This window comes from Sodiomyces alcalophilus (genome assembly GCF_042370955.1).
Source record: "Sodiomyces alcalophilus JCM 7366 unplaced genomic scaffold ACRALscaffold_1, whole genome shotgun sequence".
NCBI lineage: Eukaryota > Fungi > Ascomycota > Sordariomycetes > Glomerellales > Plectosphaerellaceae > Sodiomyces > Sodiomyces alcalophilus.
The window spans coordinates 8,523,997-8,543,625 of NW_027263532.1; the positions used below are offsets into that span (position 1 = coordinate 8,523,997).

Here is a 19,629-nt window from a genome sequence, read left to right on the forward strand (position 1 = left end):
TCGAATTTATAGTTAAAAGAAATAAGGAATTTTCTTAAAACTATAGGTTTCTAAGTATAGTATCTTTTATATAATATAGCAAATACGCACTATTATTATAGGATATTAAATCCTTATAGTCCAGTTTTAAAGGTTCTGAAGGTATTTAGACTTCTAGCCTAGTACCTTGGATATCATTATTATTAGCCGGGCTATAGTTAGTATTATTATTATTATTATTATTAATAATAGCTGGAACTTTATAGCCCGCTGCCCGAAGACTCTTTCGTCTATTATTATTCTCTTCTTCAGGTTGAATAGACTTAATAGAACGTTTCGAAACGTGTAAAGAAATATTTTATGAAAATTAACCGGTATTTTCACTAAAAGTGATTCCTTTATTATACTTAACGGGTTAATAAGGCCCGCGGTTAGAAACCTGATTATATGCCTAAGTATTAATATAAGGAGGGAGCTTATTATTGTTTTTAGGCGTATAGTTATTATTATAGTTATCTAAAGAAGAGTAAAGAAACTGATTTTCTAAGACATAAACGTCTCGAAACCAACCAGTCTTTCTGGTTACTAGGTTATAAACCTTATAGTTATAGTCATTAAAACCTATTAAAGCACCTCGAAGTGCCCTTGTATCTAGTTTCTTTATATTCGGGTCGTTGTTTTTATAATAAATAATAGAACCCTAAACCCGTATATTATTAATATTAGGTTTCTGACCTTATGTAAGCTTAAAGGGACTCTTATATTTAAGAGCTGAATTAGGTGATCTATTATATATATAAACAGCTAAGAGAATAGCTTTATCCTAAAGGTATCTAGGTAGCCCTGAGTGGAAAAGAAGAGCTTGAACCTTTTTTATTATAGTCCTTATAACTCGTTTAATAGAGCTTTGAGCTTTATGAGTATACGGTGGTTTTATATTATGCTTTACACCTTTAAAGAGGCGTTGAAAAGAGGCGGTATTAAATTCTTATCCACCGTCTATATCTACTTCTTTAATAAAGAAGTGATATTTATTATTATTATTATTATTATTATTATTATTATTATTATTATTATTATTATTATTATTATTATTATTATTATTATTATTATTATTATTATTATTATTATTATTATTATTATTATTATTATTATTATTATTATTATTATTATTATTATTATTATTATTATTATTATTATTATTATTATTTTCCACCTGAGCTTTCCACTCTTTTATAGCTGTTACTACCGTCGTTTTAGACTTGCCTAAGAGCAGTTATGCCTATAGGAACCGGGTGGAACGGTCTAGTATAAACAAAATCCAACGCTTTTTATTATAAGAAAGAGGTTCGATTAGTCCGCAAAGATCTATATAAACCTTTTCTAAATAGGAAAAGTCTTTATATTTATTAACTAAATCTTTCTTCGTAAGTGTAATAGACTTACTTCTCTTATAGGCATTATAGCTCTGTATTTTAGTTAATTCTTTGTTAGTTATATTATAATCTTTTTAAAGAGTATTAGTATAAAGACTTTTTAAGGCAATAGGGTTAATATAACCTATCCTGTTATGCTATAGCGTTATGTTTTTAGTTATAGAGGTAGTCCTTCGACGGTTATTCCGGTCTCTTTATTTATAAAGCTCTTCTTAAGGTTAAAGAGGTTAAGGTTTCTTCGTTATATTATTTCTTTATTAAGGTTTAACTAAGTCCTTTATTATATTTCTTTATTTATTTAGTTTCTTTAAAACCTGTTCTTTAAACCTTTAAAACCTCTTTATTCTAGTTAAGTCTTAAGACTATTCTTTAGGTAAAATACCTCTTTGTAACAGTTTCTTTATGTTTTTTCTAGTATTTATGGTATTTATTTTCTAAGACTTAACCCCCCCGTATGATAATACCCCTGCTATAGCCTAGTATAGCCCGTTATAAAGCAGAGCCGTTGTATAAAGAAAGAGGGGCTTTTTATTATTAAATAATAAGAGCTTTTTGTTTCTAGTAAGACCGCGAGCTTTAATATTAAGACGAGAGAGACTAATAATATTCGTGCCTATTTCCCATATATAAAGACACTCTTTTAAAAGCAGAAGCTTTCTAGTATCCCTGAATTATATAACGCAGTCTCCTTTACCTTATATCTTTATTTCCTTTACCTAACCCTAACGAATAGTTCTCTCTTTGATATTATAAGTAGAAAAGAGTCTTTTATTTATAATAATATACGCCGTAGCCCCGCTATCTACACAGAAATTCAGATCTAAGTTAATACTGTTTTCTGCTTATATTTTATAAATCTTTTCCACTAACGAATCTATATTAAGGTTAGTATTATTTATATCTTTATTTTTAGAAGAGATAATAAATACCTGATCTATATCTATTAAATCCTGTGTAAAAGGATTAGGACGGCCTAGAAGAGGAAACGCAGGAGGGAGGACGTCTTTAAAAATAACGCCGGCCTCTTCGTTTTTATTATGGTCTTCCTATTCTTTTTCCTTTTCCTACGGTTAATCCTGCGGTTAATTCTATTAATCTATAATCATATTAACCGCAGCAGACTCGTCGTTTTCCTCTTCTAAAGACGTATCTAAGGCGTGCTGTGCCTTTACCTTTAGTACGAGATTTATTATACGCTTCTCTCTTTAAGAGAGACGCGTATTTCCACCTCCTTTCTTTTCCTTATCCTTTCGAGAGGACTAAGATTTATTTACCCTATTCTAGGTATTTTTCCTTAATCCTGAATTATTCTTTCTTACCTAGTTCTTAGGTGCTTTTTTAGGATAAAGAAAGTAGTAGCTAGTCGGCGTATAGCCAGGCTTCTTATAGTTTTATAGAATAAACCCTTAGTTTTCTTCCAGAGCTTCTTATTCTTTTATAATTTCGAACCTTATATAAGGAGGGTATTCGACGGCTAATCGACCTTTCTTAAAGCATCTATTAATTCCGCTATTAATTTATCCAGTATATAACTAATAATATCGTGACGGAGAGCTTAAGTTATTTGCCTTACTATAGATTCGTACCCCTCGTTAAGACTATTAAGAATCCAGGTAAAGATCACCTTATTAGAAAAGGATATACCTCTTTGATTTAAAGTAAGTAGTCTCTTTTATATTTTATATAAATACGCTTCGAGATTAGGGAATGCCGAAGGCGAGAGGTTAGAAAAACGATGTTAGGACGATATAGTCGGCCTGGAATCCCTTTGCTTTATATAAATCCTTTAGTTTATCCTATACTTTTAAAGCTTCGTTTATTCCTTAAACCTAAGTTAAGGAACCGTCTAAAAGAGCAGAGAGTATATCTCCAGCTACCTTTAGAGACTCCTCCTTCTGTTTTGCAGAAGGATTTACTGGAAGGGGCTTTATAACGTCTTTAATATATTTTCCTTTACGAGCGAAGTGAGCGTACATTCCTATAGTCCAGTTTTAATAGTCTATGCTGCCCTGGAGCTTCCGGACTAAAATTTCTTTGCTAGTCTCTTATTAGGCTATTTTTAAGTAGCAAAACGATATTTTTTATTATTTATTTAGGTTAGAATTAACTAAGTTATTTAATGATTTATTTTTATTATTTTCTTTATTACTTTATTCCTTTTTTCTTTATTATGTTATCGATAAAGGATAGAAACAAAGAATACTAAGCTAAAGGTCTGATTCTGATTAGCCTAGCTTCGAAAAGTGGGTCCAAAGCTGGGTCTAAACGGTAAAGCTATTTATAGATCTCGTAGCGCGAAGAAAAGCGATGCTCGTACTAAGCGAATAACAGGATTTCCACAGGCGGACCTTTTGCTAAAAGCTTATATACTATGTTACGATATCCTGTTATTATAGGCAGCGCGGTAGGTTAAGTGGCTTAATTAATATAGCTATTATTCATAGAGCTATAATAACCACAAAAGCAGCTGCGTTTAATCCATATATTCGTTATCCTTCTTTACTAACCCGGGCTTATAACCTTTTAATAGATTAGGCTACGAGTAGTAGGCTATACGCGCGGAAGAGAAGAACATCAAGTAAATAGCTATTGAATTCGTAGATCCGTAGGATTACTGCTTATTACGCGAACGTGTAAAGAACTGACTTCTGGGATTTCTTCCTGGATCCGGGGCTGGCAGAAGACCCTGGAAGATTGGATGGCGACTGTTACGTTAACAGCCTACGCCACGGTTATCTCGCCACGTTATTAGCTTAAGTAATAACTAAGATATTGTATTTACGATACCTAGTGTATTTATATAATATATATTATAAGCTAAGTATATATACACGTACAATACCTATAGTATTATAGTATAGGTTAAGCTGGTTATAAAGTAGACGTCTAGTTATATAGCTATAACTATATACTCTTTATTTTGACTTAGATATTATACTTATTATTATTATGATTATTACTTGTTATAAGTATAATATCAACATATCAACACTTTTCCCCCCTCTTTTGCGTATATATTTAACATCGTAGACTAGTACTCTTTTATAGTCTATAATAAACATAAGTCACACTTTATACGATATTAATGTCCTAATAGTTATAAGCCCGGCGCTCTGGTGATACGCCTCTATTCCGGTTAATCCAATAGTTCTAGGCTCAATGCCTCTCTCTTTTAAAGCCCTCTTTTTAAAGCTCTTAATCGTTACGATAAAGCCTCTTTTTAAGTCCCTGTTCTGTTACGGATAGAGTCGTCCACTAGCCTGTCCGCCTGCCTATTATTACTAACCCCTTTAACCGCCTCTATCTATTCCTCCTCCTCCTTCTCATTCTTATCCACGCCGTCACGATAACCTCGGTTATACTAACGTCCTCTAAGGACTGACACTAGTAGTATCTGCGTATAATAGAAGTCGCTCTCTTTAACGAGGTTACGAAGCTCGTGGATCCGGATCTTAACGATACTAAACGTCTATAACGCCTTTAAAAGGTTAACCCTCCTGCCAAAAGCAAGGATAGTAATTAAGACCAAAGGTATAAGCTATAGCTCTTCGCCTATAACGAATATAAGCAGGAAAAGCCCGCGATTAAGGCGGTACTAGATTATATTACTATTACCGTGGACCGGAGCCTCGCGGAGTCCTTCGCCGGTAAAGATAACCTAAAGGAAATCCTGCGAATCCTAAAGGTATATCTTAAACCCACTAACGCCGCCTAGAGGTCACTTATTAAGCGCCGTTAGGACGATTATATATAATCTATTAGGAAGATACCTTACTAACGCTGGCTTAACGACTTCCGTAAGTTATATAAAAAGGCAAAGACGTATCAGGTTCGTGTAATCGATTCGAAGATAGACTAGCTTAACGGATTTTTTAACGTGATCGGATCGATTTCCCCGGAGTAGTCAGAAGCCCGGTTTTCTATAATACTAACGGAAGAAGACGAGGCTAAATTACCGGATATCGAGACCGTTATTAACGAATATACTACCTGGTTATATTATAGGCACCCTCTACGTTTAGATCGGAAGGGGGGATCGTTATTGTTTTATATAGCCACGTCTCTAGGAAAAGATAAAGAAGGTTAGTAACCGGATCGAAAGGATCGTTAACAGGGTCAGAGTGTTGAAAGGGAATTTATCTACGACTACTATATAGCCGAAAGCCCTAAACTCACTATAAACCAATTTAGACCTCCCCGAATATTAACCCGGCCCGAAGAGGGAAGACCTTTAAGCTATCTAAGGAAGCGGAAGAACGCTATAACCGGATTATCGCTAGCTAAGATAACGAATGCCGAAAGAGGTTCTAGAGTAACCTTAAAAAGGACGCCGAAAGTAAGGGAAATAAGGGTTAATAGAAGGCATCCTCGAAAGACCCTTCCAAGGATTTATCTAATTTCGTGGCTACCGGGGGCGCTGCTTCGGACTCGGATTCGGACGATAGAACCGGATCGTACGGTATATATAGCTTTTTATTAACCGGAGCCGTAGATAGACCCTTTAAGAATAAGCTATTAGTTAATTCCGGCACTATAAGGCATATCACTAATAAGCGTTACCTTCTAGAAGACTATCGGCCCCCGGAAAAGCTCGTGATGTTCGATACCGGTGGAGGAGAGTCGGATCCGGTTACCGCATTCGGCACTATAAGGCTATAAGTTAAAAATCGGGATCGTTAGCCGTATACGATTTTAAAGGATATAGTGTATATTAAGGGATATTCTATAGCCCTTATATTAGCCCTCCGCTTGCTTCTAAAAGGATCGCTCGTTACCGGTAAATAGGCGTTAGAAATTAAGGAAAAAGGTAGGACCGTTACTCTGCCTTTAAAGAACGTAGGAGGTTAGTTTGCCCTCTAACCAACGGCTTAATAACAGAGCTTTTTAAATAGCTTAAGAGCCCCGATTATAAGCGTCGCCGACGCTCGTTTATAGCATAAGCGGCTAGGCCACGCAAGCGCTAAAGCCCTTCAATATATCACGACCACCTACATAGGAGGCACAGTCTCTGGAGGGGACTTTCCCCTTATAATAGACTGCGAGAGCTGCTCCGGCAGTAAGGCCTAAAGGCTAGTATCACGACGATCGCCTAACCACCGGCCCACGCACCCTAAGAAGCGTGTAGATATCGATATCTTCTCTAATAATAAGTCCTTTAATAGGCTTATAAAGCTAATACTATACCACTGCCCCTATACGCACTTTATCGTGGGAGACTTCCTAAAGGACCTTAAGTCAGCTTTTCTATCGGTAACCTCCTTCGAGCTATAAACGGCAAGGCAGTATCACTGCCCTATTATAGTGATACGCCTAGATAATAAGTAAGCCTTATAGAGTAATCTTAATAACTAGGTGTATAATAAAAGGATCCTAATCGAGAGGTCGTTACCGAATACGGCCGCCTAGAATACCAGAGCCGAACGCTATAAGGCTATTATATACGCTATCGCCCAGGCCCTCGCTATCGCCTCCGGCTTTTAGTAGGATATATAGCCGGAGATGATAGCCGCCGCGATATATCTATATAATCTAATTCCACGCTAGGACCTTAGGTAGAAGTCGCCGAAGGGTTATATAGACGAATAGGTTAATAAGAGAGGAATCGAACGTATCACTAGCACCCCTCTAATCGGTTACCTAAAAAGGTACGGTTACTGTGTCTATCCATTAACCGCCGACTATAAACGTGAGCGCCGGAAGAATAAGAAGCTCCTGGAGAGGGCTTATATCGGTTATCTAATCGGTTATAAGAGCACTAATATTTATCGGATTTAGGTGCCAAAGCTTAGAAGGGTCCTGCGTATAAGAGACGTTAGCTTTAATGACAAGATCCTATATAAGGATCGTAATATAGACCTACCTATTACGATAGAGCTTTTTAAAGAGCTTAACCTGCCTAATAATACCGAAAAGGATACTCTAGAAGCCGTTAGCGTGATACCGGTTTATAATCAATTCCTGGTATTATAGCAGAATACGACGATAGAGTCGTTTTAAGATATCGGGAGGCCGGAGCAGCTTAAAGTAATTAAAAGAGCTACAGTAAAACAGGTTAAAGAAGAAGAGGTTAAAGCAGCTATTAAAGTAACAGAAAATTCGACTCCCTCGCCTAATTATAGGGGGGTGGATAAGTTATAATAGCGATTATAGCCGCCTAAAACGGCAGCTATAGTAGCCACCGAGGTTGCTCCTTCCACTATAGAGCAGCCGGCCCGAGCTCAGGGCTCTACCATAACGCCGGCTATAATTACTACTACAATTACCTCTAAAACCTCTTCTAAAACCTCTCCTAAAATAACGCCCTCTTCTTCCTTTCCCCCTCCTACAATAACGCCTCCAGCTTCACGTTAATCAACGCCTACGGTAGCTATTCTACCTACTACTATAACAGCTGCTGGCTAGCCGGCTCCTCCGGCCAAGCCTCCAGCTCCTATAACGTTAGTAGTAACCGCCGCTGCCTCTAATAATAACTCTAATAACGACGATAACTCGGATAAAGATTCTTCCGATTCCGACGACTCTAATAATTCTATTACGCCTTCCGCCGGCGCCGCCGCTAGCACCACCACGGCTATAGGTTTAATATCCCCTAATTAGTTAGTTCTAGAGGATAAAATAATGGCTATTACTATGGCTACCGTAACGGCAGCCCCGGGCCCTTTAACGACTCCTACGGCAGCTGCTTAATAGCTGCCTCTACCGGCTATCTCTTTAACGCCGGCTGCCTTTTTAGCGCCGGCTAGCCCTCTATCTTCGGACTCTCTAGAGCCGGATACCCGTCTATCCTTGTCCACGGCGGGTGCCCTATCTTTAGCTACCACCACGCCGGTAGCCTCTTCTCGGCCGTAACGTAACCGCCGGCCACTATAACGATACGCCGACTCTACCTTCCTTTATCTTAACCACTTCGATATACCAAAAAGGCCGCTACTATACCGCGATATACCCGAAAAGCCGTCTAATTAGAGCCAGATAATACAGTTACTATATAGGATATAGTGGGTTATAGCCGCCTCTAAAGAGGTGTAGGCCCTTATTAAGATAGGCATATTTAAAGTAGTAGAATAGTATACTACTATTCTAAGCCGCCTCTTAGATCTAATATAGGTTGTTGATATTATACTTATAATAAGTAATAATTATAATAATAATAATATAAATATACTAGGTATCGTAAATACGATATCTTAGTTATTACTTAAGCAAATAACGTGGCGTAATAACCGTCGCGTAGGCTGTTGACGTAACAGTCGCCACCCAATCTTCCAGGGTCTTTTGCCAGCCCCGGATCCAGGAAGAAATCCCAGAAGTCAGCTCTTTACACACAAGTGAAATAAGCAGTAATCCTACGGATCTACGAATTCAATAGTTATTTACTTGATTTTCCTCTCTTCCGCGCGTATAGCCTACTACTCGTAGCCCAATCTATTAAAATAGGTATTTAAATATAAGGTTAATCTATCTAGCTATATTACTAAATTTAAGGCACGGCTCTACGTTCGTGGTAATTAACAGCCTTAAAATCACCTTAACGCCTACGCCTTTACCCTGGCCGGAAGGACCTTTAAAACGCTTATAGCTATTACTACCCACTTTGATTTAGAGACCCGCTAACTTAATACTATTAATGCGTTTACTAACGCCCGGCTTAACGAAGAGGTCTACGTTAAAGACCCGCCGGGATAGAATATCTTATAAGCCGTAGCACACGTTACTAATAAGGCCGGATTAGAACCGTTTTTAAGACTCCTACGCTCCTAGAACCAAGGGATTAACCGGCTACGCCGGGCCCTATATAGGCTACGCCGATCGCCTAAGCTATGGTACTAGGAGCTCTTATCTATTTTAGGTAAGTATAGTCTTACGTAGTTAAAGGAGGACGATTACGTTTTCAGAAGCGATAAGCTGCTTATGTTTTTCTACGTTAACGATATAGTTCTGCTATATCGTAAAGAGCACCTTAACGCCGCCGAAGACCTATTTAAGCAGCTACAGGAGCGGTTCTAGATCCGGGATTTAGGTCCTATTAAGCGGTTCCTTAGTATCAGGGTTATAAGGGATCGTTAACGTCGAAGGTTATAGTTATCGCTTAATAACTATATTAACGAAAAGATAAAGGCGTTAAATATCGTTACTAGCCGGAGGGTCACTACGCCGCTCGCCTTTCCTAATACCCTTAAGCCGAATAGCTCGTAGGCGTTAGAAGACTCTATCCACCTATATCTTTAAAAGGTCGAATCGATTAATTACGCCGCCTATTAAATAAGGCCGGATATCGTAAAGGCTGCTTCGAGACTAGCCGAATTCGCTACTAATCTATCCGGTCAGCACCACGAAGCCGCTAACAGGTGCCTTAAGTACCTCGACTTTATAAAGTCCCTCTGCTTATCCTTTAAGCCACGGGATTCCGATAAAAACCTAGCTAAATACGCCCTTTTTATATAAGCGACGCCGTCTTTAGAGACGATTATAAGACTCGGTATAGCTCCTAGGGATACATAACTATGCTTCTTAAAGGACCTATCGACTAGAAGGCGAATAAATCAATAAGCGTTATTATATCCAGTATAGAGGCAGAGTTTATGGCTCTAAGTGCCGCCGCCCGGTAGTATATCACGACGTTACGATTAATAATTTATTTATTTATTTATTCTTACTCTGTTATCGCTTAGCTAATACTAGGCTAGCCTTCCTAGGCAATAGTCCCTCTTAGATTTAGAAGGGGGCAAAACCTCTTCGGATAAAAACCCCTTCCCCCTTATAATAATAAAATTCGTTCCACGTGCGCGGCCGCCGCGAAGACACTGTGCGGCCGCTGTATTGACACTGTTTGTATTACGAAGCCACTAATATAAGCTCTATACTCCTTCGTCCTAGTCCCTATTATCCTCTTATTTATTACTAAGACAGACCCTTAGTAATTAATTCTATCCTAAGGTAATAACCCTATCTATAGGATTTAATATATCCTAGACCCATGTTTAAGCTTCTTACGTTATCTATAGACGGCCTTATACGTAGCATAATATATAGTTTATAGCTCCTACGTTTCGTGTAGGTCCCGCCGGGATAGTTTTACGCGCTCCAGAGTACGTTATCGTCTCTATATGCGTAACGGGCGACTAATCCGCTACGGCCCTGTTTATAGTAGGGCCTACCTGCCCTAGTTAACGACACAGGCGTATTGGCCTTAGCGGCAAAGCTACCAGCGCCTATTATCGACTAGCTACGAGCCGGGTAGTGGGGCTATCGGGCCCCCCCGTTTAACCCTTATCGTGCTTACTAAGGCAGATAAGGGCCACCCGCAAACAGGGCCGGGTAACGCAAAAAGTTTTGCTTATACCCCTAGCGGGATTCGAACCGACCTAACCGCCTCGTGGTTATATACCATAGCACTACTAGTGCGCTATAGGGGCGTTACGATTAATAAAGGACCTTATATTAGCCTTTAAGGTTAACCCTATTACTATCTATTATAATAATAATTAGACCCGTTAGCTACTAGAGAGCCCTAGGCCGTAGGTTACCTTGAAATTAAAGCATCTTAATATCTAGGCCCTATAGATCTAGCAGATCATATAACGCCGGGAGATCGTGATTAATTAAATCGCCACTAATAAAATAGTTAGCGATAGGATAACGAAGGCGTTACCGCTATAAAAGCACGCTATATTCGTTAAGATACTTAGGATAAAAAAAAAGAGCCCTGCCGGCTTAGTTTAATCGGATCGATTATTATCGCCTTAATAGTGGTTTAGATTAGATTATAATCGTAATTAACGCGAACGTTAAATTAACTATAATTATATAATAATTATAACGTTATTTTTAAGGTTAATTTAACTACTATTTTAGGATTATAAGGCATAAGCTGTTTAATAAGCCGTTAACCTTTGGATTGATATCTAGGCTTAAAAACCCTAGACCTTTACGCTGTTTTTAAGCTTTAATTCGATTAGAACCGTTAGGATTAATCCTGCGGCTTTAGGGGGGTATGTCAGGCATTTACGCCCAAAGACCCCGAAAAGCCCGATAAGCCTATTAGGTATATTCGCAGAGCCATGTTATACACTGCTCCGAATACGGCGGTACTTCTATTAGATATATCATAGTGCTTTTCCCCCCTCTTTTGCCTATATATTTAACATCGTAGACTGGTACGCTTTTATAGTCTGCAATAAACACAAGTCACACTTCGTACGATATTAGTGTCCTAACAGTTACTCTTGTTCCAGTCCCTTAACACATTCCTCAACGCCTCTATAGTCACTTAAATACAATATCTCTAATAGTTTTAGCTATTAATAAATTAATCTACGGTTAGAAGAAACAAAAATAGATAAAGATAATAAAAAAACAGTTAGTAGCTAGCAGGGCCTGTTATAGGCTGTTATTATTTAGACTATAGCCCGACTAAGAGGTTGCTATAGTCCGAATATATGCACTTATAAACAAATGCCCTAGTCGGAATAAGTGCTCCTATATCGATACGTCGTATATTGTCATGTGTGACCGGCGACACTTGACTACTTTTTATTTCCAAGACTGCCGCGCAAACAGAATCTTAGCAACCGTCACGCGGCCATCGTCGTACTTATCTTGGCGGACCCATAGAATACATCGTCATCCCTCGCTGGATGAGAACCACCACGCAATAACTGGTCTCTTCCAATTGCCCAACTGGCCTTCTCCTCCGACACTCTCGCCAGTGCATCCTGCACGCACTCCAGCATGGATAGGTCCGATGCTTTGAGGTCCTCGGCCTTTTCAGCCTGGGACGCTTTGGTCAGGTAATGCACCATCCACTTGAGGCTTCTCCGGCACCGCTTCCACGTCCTGTACTCCTGCTTCCCAAGCTGATCCAACATCCACCGGAGCCGCTCGTAGTCGTGCCGTACTGTGAATGCCTGGCACAGGTTCGAAAAGTTGTATACGTTGTAGCACAAGTCCCGGAACCCGTTCTGCTCCGCAGCAAAAACGCAGATCGAAATGGCCTCCCGGTAGTTGCGCAGCGCTAGGCAAACTTGCGCCGCCTTGTGGAACACTCCGTCCTCGATGCGCAACCCGTCCCTCTGCAAGTCCCGGAAGATGCGCAGGATAGCTGGGTACGGCCGACCTCGGGCATCTCCAGCCACCGCCGCAGCTTCCTTCTCTTCCGTCTCGACCCGCTCCAAGTCAGCTAAAATCAGGGGCACTACGGCCCCGCTGACATCGTGACCCTCGATCTGCGCCTTCTGGATCATCGACATGGCCGTATCGCTCGACCCCTCTCCAAGCTGGATGCTGGCTTTGACGGCTAGGCGAAGACAACGAGCCGAGTATCCCATGCCGTTATGCACTGCCCTCCTGTACGAGCTCAGCACACTCCTCCACTGGCCCTTCTGCGCCTCCATTTGCATCCGGCCGAAGGCTGCCGGCTCGTCCGAGGGTCTCTGTTTCGACGCCATGCGGACGCGAAACAGCCGTGGTGCCTTGTAATTCCGTCCAACCAGTTTCCTGACGAGGCTCTCGACCTCTGGAAAATCCACCTCGATATCGAACGCTTTCAGCTCCTTGTAGAGAGAGATGATTTGGGCGTCCCCGTAGCCCCATTGTCTCCTGCAGGTCCGCAGGAAGTCTTCCCAGAATGAGGCATCCGGCACGAACCCCGCGTTCTTGCAAAACTTGAGCCACTGGCCCAATGCCCGGGGCTCCCGGCATCGCCCGTGCCGGTCGGCGATGGAGCGGACAAGCGACCGGTCAAGGGTGACACCAAGGTTGCCGATGAAATCTTCGACGAAATCTTCCGTCTCACCCCACGTGTGGGTTTTCATAAATACCCGGAGCACCCTAGAAAATGCTTCATCGTACTGCCTTTGCTGAATTGAATCCAACGGCGCCATACTTCTAGCACTGTCGAAAACGGCCCGCACTCCCGACCAGTTACCCTGCGCGACATGCGGCAAAGAAAAGGCGCATCTGAGCTCAACATCTGTTTGAGCCCTGGGGTATTGAACAAAGAGCTGTTCTAACCTGGAACGTGCCGTCATCATTTTCCCCGCTTCCAAATCAATCCGGATCATCACCGAATGTATGTCGTAAGTGTCCTGAAATCCGTAGAAACCATTGCTCTCCATCTCTTCGAAGAGGCGATTGGTTCGGGGGTAATGCTTAGAACTTTCCCAGCACTGCCGCATGATTTGGATTACGACTGCGCTGTTTGCGCGGAATGGTCGATTGCCTCGTAGCCGATACATGGTTCGGAAGACTTCCAGCGCCCGATACCCGTTTGTGCTGACCAGGGAGTGCAGCATACCGTCGCATTCAAGGCCCGGACGGTTCGTAATGTCAGGACTGGAAGACGAGCGAACGAAGGCATCAATAGCCTCGACATGATGACCGCTCCGCTGCAAGTGGCCGATGAACCAGTTCACGGTCTCGGGCTTGAAGTTGCAAACACTTTGGGCTCGCTCAAAGAAGTCGCTCGCGGCCTCGAAATGACCAAGCAAGACATATTTTGTCGTGACTTTCCTGGCAAGTGCGGCATATGCTGCCCGGGAAGCCCTGTCATCCGGTATATCTGCAAGGAACAGTCGTGCGACGAGGTCGATGTGGTCTTTGGGGTCGTCGACACCGCGGACAGGCCGAAACATCAGAGATCGCATGATCTTAAACGGCCGATGGGCGTAATAGTCCTCCAGCCGGAGCGGCCCACGGCTGACCAACATTTCCAGGATCCTCCCAGCGACATCGTAATCGCCCTCATGCTGACATGCAAGGCACAGGAGCCGCGAGAGTTCCAAGTACCAGGCGGGGACATTCTGGGCATGCAACACGTTATCGTAGGCGCGGCGCAAGAGCTGCAAGGCCGCAGACGGGGCAGAACGGTCCGGCTGCATGACATTCGGGTGCATCTCGAATTGGTGAAGAGGAGAGTCAGATGGTAGCTTATCCCCGTTTGATGCCCAGAACTCATTTAAGGCGGCCTTGATGGAAATTGGGGGGTCTCTTGTACCATCCTGGGAGGTGTCCACGGGCGCCTGGGTCTTCGGGAGAGGGTGCGCGACGGCCGTACTGCGTACTGTAGTTTGACTTGAAGACCGAGATGCGTGTCGGTGGGGCGAATTGGGGATCTGCGGGTTTGGCGGTTCTAATTCTGCGTCATGTTCATACGGCGGTCTGCGAGTCGGGATTGAGCCCGCGTCTCTTCTGCTGGTAGACAGCCTCGATTGGCGGGGATTGGGACCGAGGTCGAGAACGTCGTTACCATCCCAACTCGGCTGATTATAGTCAAGGGCCTCCGATTTGGGATCGGGGTGGCAGCTGGACGTCGAGAGCGACCAGTTTCCGAAGGTCGTATCTGTCGCTGTTTCTTCCCGGAGAGTCTCAAGGGCAGCAGCGCCAGCAGAGCTATAACGCCGCAGGGATTTCAGCTTTCTCCCATTCTCAACGGCGGACCGTGCAATTCCAATACGTCGACGTCTCTCTTCGGCCAGTATGACAATGGAGCACGATGTTCCAAACAGAAGACCTCGGAGGGTGCGGATCGCGGCTTTAGAGGGAACGGGAGAGGGAGCTGACATGACGAGAGCCGTTCAGAGACCATATCGGGTCGGGCGAATTTCTCTGAACATGTCGACCTCGTACTGTAGGATAAAAGACGGCTTGTGCAGGGAAGTACAAGCTGTGGTTTATGGGTCAATTGATGCAATTGTTCGAGTCGAGAGAAATCACCAGCCTAAGGGCACCACGCTCAGAAAATCCTTGGTACGTATCGTACGTTTTCTTTATCTCAGCGGGCTCAGACCTCCTTGGCCATGGATATGCAACTACACGATAAAAGTACACTCACAGCATAAGAATACGTATACAGACCCATTTAATCTCATTTCAACTAATAAGATTACTTGAATCATTATATCTAGTGTCAGGACACTAATATCGTACGAAGTATGACTTGTGTTTATTGCAGACTATAAAAGAGTACTAGTCCACGATGTTAAATATATAGGTAAAAGAGGGGAAATAACACTATAATACATCTAATAGAAGTACCGCCGTATTCGTAGCAGTGTATGACGTGGCTCTACGAATATACCTAATAGGATATCGGGGCATTTAGGCATAAATGCCTGATACACCCCCCTAGAGCCGCAGGATTAATCCTAACCGTTCTGATTAAATTAAAGCTTAAAATCCAGGGTATTTAAGCCTAGATATTAATCTAAAGGTTAACGGCTTATTAAACAGCTCGTGCCTTGATATGATCCCAAAATAGTGGTCAAATTAACCTCAAAAACAACGTGACAATTATTATATAATTATAGTTAATCTAACGATCGCGTTAAACACAACGATCATAATCTAATCCAAACCACCGTTAAGGCGGTAGTAGTTAATCCAACCGCCGTTAACGCGGTAGTAATCGATCCGCTTAAACCAAGCCGGCAGGGCTCTTTTCTATCCTAAGCATTTTAACGAATATAGCGTGCTTTAATAGCGGTAACGCCTTCGTTATCCTATCGCTAACCATCTTATTAGTAGCGATGTAATTAATTACGATCTCCCGGCGTTATATAATCTACCGGATCTATAGGGCCTGGATATTAAGATACTTTAACTTAGACGTGACCTACGGCCTAGGGCTCTTTAGGAGCTAATAAGTCTGATTATTATCGTAATAGATAATAATAGGGTTAACCTTAAAGGTTAACGTTAAGTCTTTTATTAACCGTAGCGTCGTGATATACTACCGGGCGGCGGCGCTTAGAGCTACGAGCTCTACTTTAGTGCTAGATATAATAACGCTTATTTACTTATTCGCCTTCTAGTCGATAGGACCTTTAAAAAGCATAGTTATATATCCCTAGGAGCTATACCGAGTCTTATAATCGTCTTTAAAGGCGGCGTTATTTATATAAAAGAGGGCGTATTTAGCTAGGTTTTTATCGGAATCCCGTGGCCTAAAGGATAGGCAGAGGGACCTCGTTAAGTCGAGGTACTTAAGGCACCTATTAGCGGCCTTATAATACTAACCGGATAGATTAGTGGCGAATTCGGCTAGTCTAAAAGCAGCCTTTACGATATCCGGCCTTATTTAATAGGCGGCGTAGTTAATCGATCTAACCTTTTATAGATATAGGTGGATAGAGTCTTCTAAAGCCTAAGAGCTATTCGGTTCTAGTATATCCAGAAAAGCGAGCGGCGTGGTGACTCGTCTACTAGTCACGATATTTAACGCCTTTATCTTCTTGTTAATATAGTTATTAAGTAATAACCATAGCTTCCGGCGTTAACGGTCTCTTATAACCCTAATACTAAGGAACCACTTAATAGAACCTAAATCCCGGATCTAGAAGCATTCCTATAGCTACTTAATTAGATCTTCGGCGGCGTTAACGTGCTCTTTTTAATATAGCAGGACTATATCGTTAATATAGAAGAATATAAGCAGCTTATCTCTTCGGAAAACGTAATCGTCCTCCTTTAACTGCGTGGGTCTATATTTACTTAAAATAAAAGAGAGCTCCTGGTGCTATAGCTTCGGCGACCGGCGTAGCCTATATAGGGCCCGAAGCAGCTAGTTAATCCCACTGTTTAAGGGGCGTAGGAGACTTAAAAACGGTTCTAATCCGGCCTCGTTAATAACGTTAGCAGCAGAGGCGGCCTATAGGATATTCTATCCCGGCGGGTCTCTAACATAGACCTCTTTATTAAGCCGGGCGTCTATGAACGTATTAACGGTATTAAGTTAGCGGGTCTCGAGATCGAAGTGGGTAGTAATAGCTATAAGGGTTTTAAAGGTCCTGCCGGCCAGGGTAGAGGCGTAGGCGTTAAGGTGATTTTAAGGCTATTCATCGCCACGAACGCAGAGGCGAGCCTTGAATTTAGTGACGTAGCCGGATAGATTAACCTTATATTTAAATACCTATATTAGATCTAAAGGGCGGCTCGGAATAGCAGTATACTGTTTTACTGCTTTAAACGTGCCTATCTTAATAAGAGCCTATACCTCTTTAGAGGCGGTCAGGACCCACTACGTTCTATATAGTAACCGTATTATCTTGCTCTAATTAGAGGGCTCTTCTGGTATATCACGGCGTAATAGCGGCCTCTTCGGTATATCGAAGCGGTTAAGATAAAGGAAGGCAGAGTCGGCGTATCGTTACGGTAGCCGGCGGTTACGTTATAGCTAAGAGGAGGCTACCGGTATAGCAGCCGGTGCTAAAGATAGGGCACCCGCTATGGACGAGGATAGACGGGCATCCGGCGCTAGACAGTCCGAAGATAGAGTGCTAGCCGGCGTTAAAGAGGTAACCGGTGGAGGCAGCTATTAAGCAGCTGCTATAGGAGTGGTGGAAGGGCCCGGGGCTGCCGTTACGGCAGCCGTGGCAGCAGCCGTTATTTCATCCTCCAGAACTAACTAATCAGGGGATAATAAACCTATGGCCGTGGTAGTGCCGGCGGCGGGCATAATAGTATCGTCAGAGTCGTCGGAATCGGAAGAATCTTTATCCAAGTCATCGTCGTTATCGGAGTTATCGTTAAAGGTAGCGGCGGTTACTGCTAACGTTATAGAAGCTGGAGACGGTAATTAGCTCGTAGCTATAGTAGTAGTAGTAGCTGGAATAGCTGCTATAGGCGTTAATTAACGTGAAGCTAGAGGCGTTATTATAGGAGGGGAAAAAGAAGAAAAAGAGGGCGTCGTTTTAGAGGCTATAGAAGAGGTTATTATAGGAGAGGTTTTAGAGGCAATTATAGCAGTAATTATAGCCGGCGTTATGGCAGAGCCCTAAGCCGTGGCTGCTATAGTAGAAGGAGCAACCCGGGTAGCCACTATAGCTACCGTTTTAAGCGGCTGCGATTACTATTATAACTTATCCACCCCCCTAGAATTAGGCGAGGGAGTCGAATTTTCTGTTACTTTAACAGCTACTGCCTTAACCTCTTCTTATTCAACCTATTTAACTACTTTAACTGCTTTAACAGCTACTCTAGCTCTCTTAATTACTTTAAGCTGCTCCGGCCTCCTAATATCTTAGAACGACTCTAGCGTCGTATTCTGCTATATTACTATAAACTAATCGTATGCCGGCATCACTCTAACGGTTTACAGGGTATCCTTTTCGGTATCGTTAAGCAGATTAAGCTCTTTAAAAAGCTTTATCGCTATAGGTGGGTCTATATCATAATCCTTATACAGGATCTTTTCGTTAAAGCTAACATCTCTTATACGCAGGACCCTCCCGAGCTTTAGCACCTAAATCCGATAAATATTAGTGCTCTTATAACGATTAGATAGCCGATATAAGCCCTCTCCGCGAGCTTCTTATTCTTCCAGCGCCCTCGTTAATAGTTAGCAGTGAATAGATAGGCACGGTAACCGTACCTCTTTAGGTGACCGATTAAAGGGGTCCTAGTGATGCGTTCGATACCTACCTTATTAACCCACTTATCTATATAACCCTTCGGCGACTTCTACCCGAGGTCACGGCATGGAATTAGGTTATACAGGTATATCGCGGCGGCGATAATCTCCGGCCATACATCCTACTAGAAGCCGGAGGCGATAGCGAGGGCCCGGCCGATAGCGTATATAATAGCTCCATGCCATTCCGCTCCGGCGTTCTATATAGCCGTATTAGGTAACGACCTCTTAATCAGGATCCCTTTTTAATAAGCCTAGTTATTAAGATTGCTTTATAGGGCTCGTTTATTATCTAGGCGTATTACTATAATAGGATAGTGGTACTACCATGCCGTATATAGCTTAAAGGAGGTAACCGATAAAAAAGCTAACTTAAGGTCCTTTAGGAAGTCCCCTATAATAAAGTGTGTATAGGGGCAGTGATATAGTATCAGCTTAGTAAGGCTATTAAAGAACTTATCGTTAAAGTAAATATCGATATCTACACGCTGCTAAGGGCGTGTGGGCCGGTAGTTAGGCGTTCTTCGTGATACTGGTCTCCGGGCCTTGCTACCGGAGCAGCTCTCGCACTCTATTATAAGGGGAAAATCCCCTCTAGAGACGGCACCGCCTATACAGGCGGTCATAATATGTTTAAGGGCTTTGGCGCTTACGTGGCCTAGCCGCTTATGCTATAAACGAGTATCGGCGACGCTTATAATCGGGGCTCTCGAGCTATTAAAAAAGGTCTGTTATTCCGTTAGTTAAAGGGTAAACTAACCTCCCACGTTCTTTAAAGGCAGGGTAATAGTCTTGCCTTTTTCCTTC

The 19,629-nt window shown here is 42.2% G+C and overlaps 1 protein-coding gene across 1 annotated transcript; it reads right to left on the bottom strand.

Moving 5' to 3' along the window:
- Positions 1–11,775: 11,775 nt before the first annotated feature.
- ACRALDRAFT_1059145 (uncharacterized protein) lies at positions 11,776–15,124 on the bottom strand. The gene has a single exon (XM_071015983.1). It carries the CDS (start codon positions 14,975–14,977, stop codon positions 11,990–11,992), a length of 2,988 nt encoding a protein of 995 aa, XP_070880238.1. The 5' UTR covers positions 14,978–15,124; the 3' UTR covers positions 11,776–11,989.
- Between the last annotated feature and the right edge of the window lie 4,505 nt (positions 15,125–19,629).

Coding starts and splice junctions, on each gene's coding strand:
- ACRALDRAFT_1059145 (XM_071015983.1), bottom strand. CDS start 14,977: ATGTCAGCTCCCTCTCCCGTTCCCTCTAAAGCCGCGATCCGCACCCTC.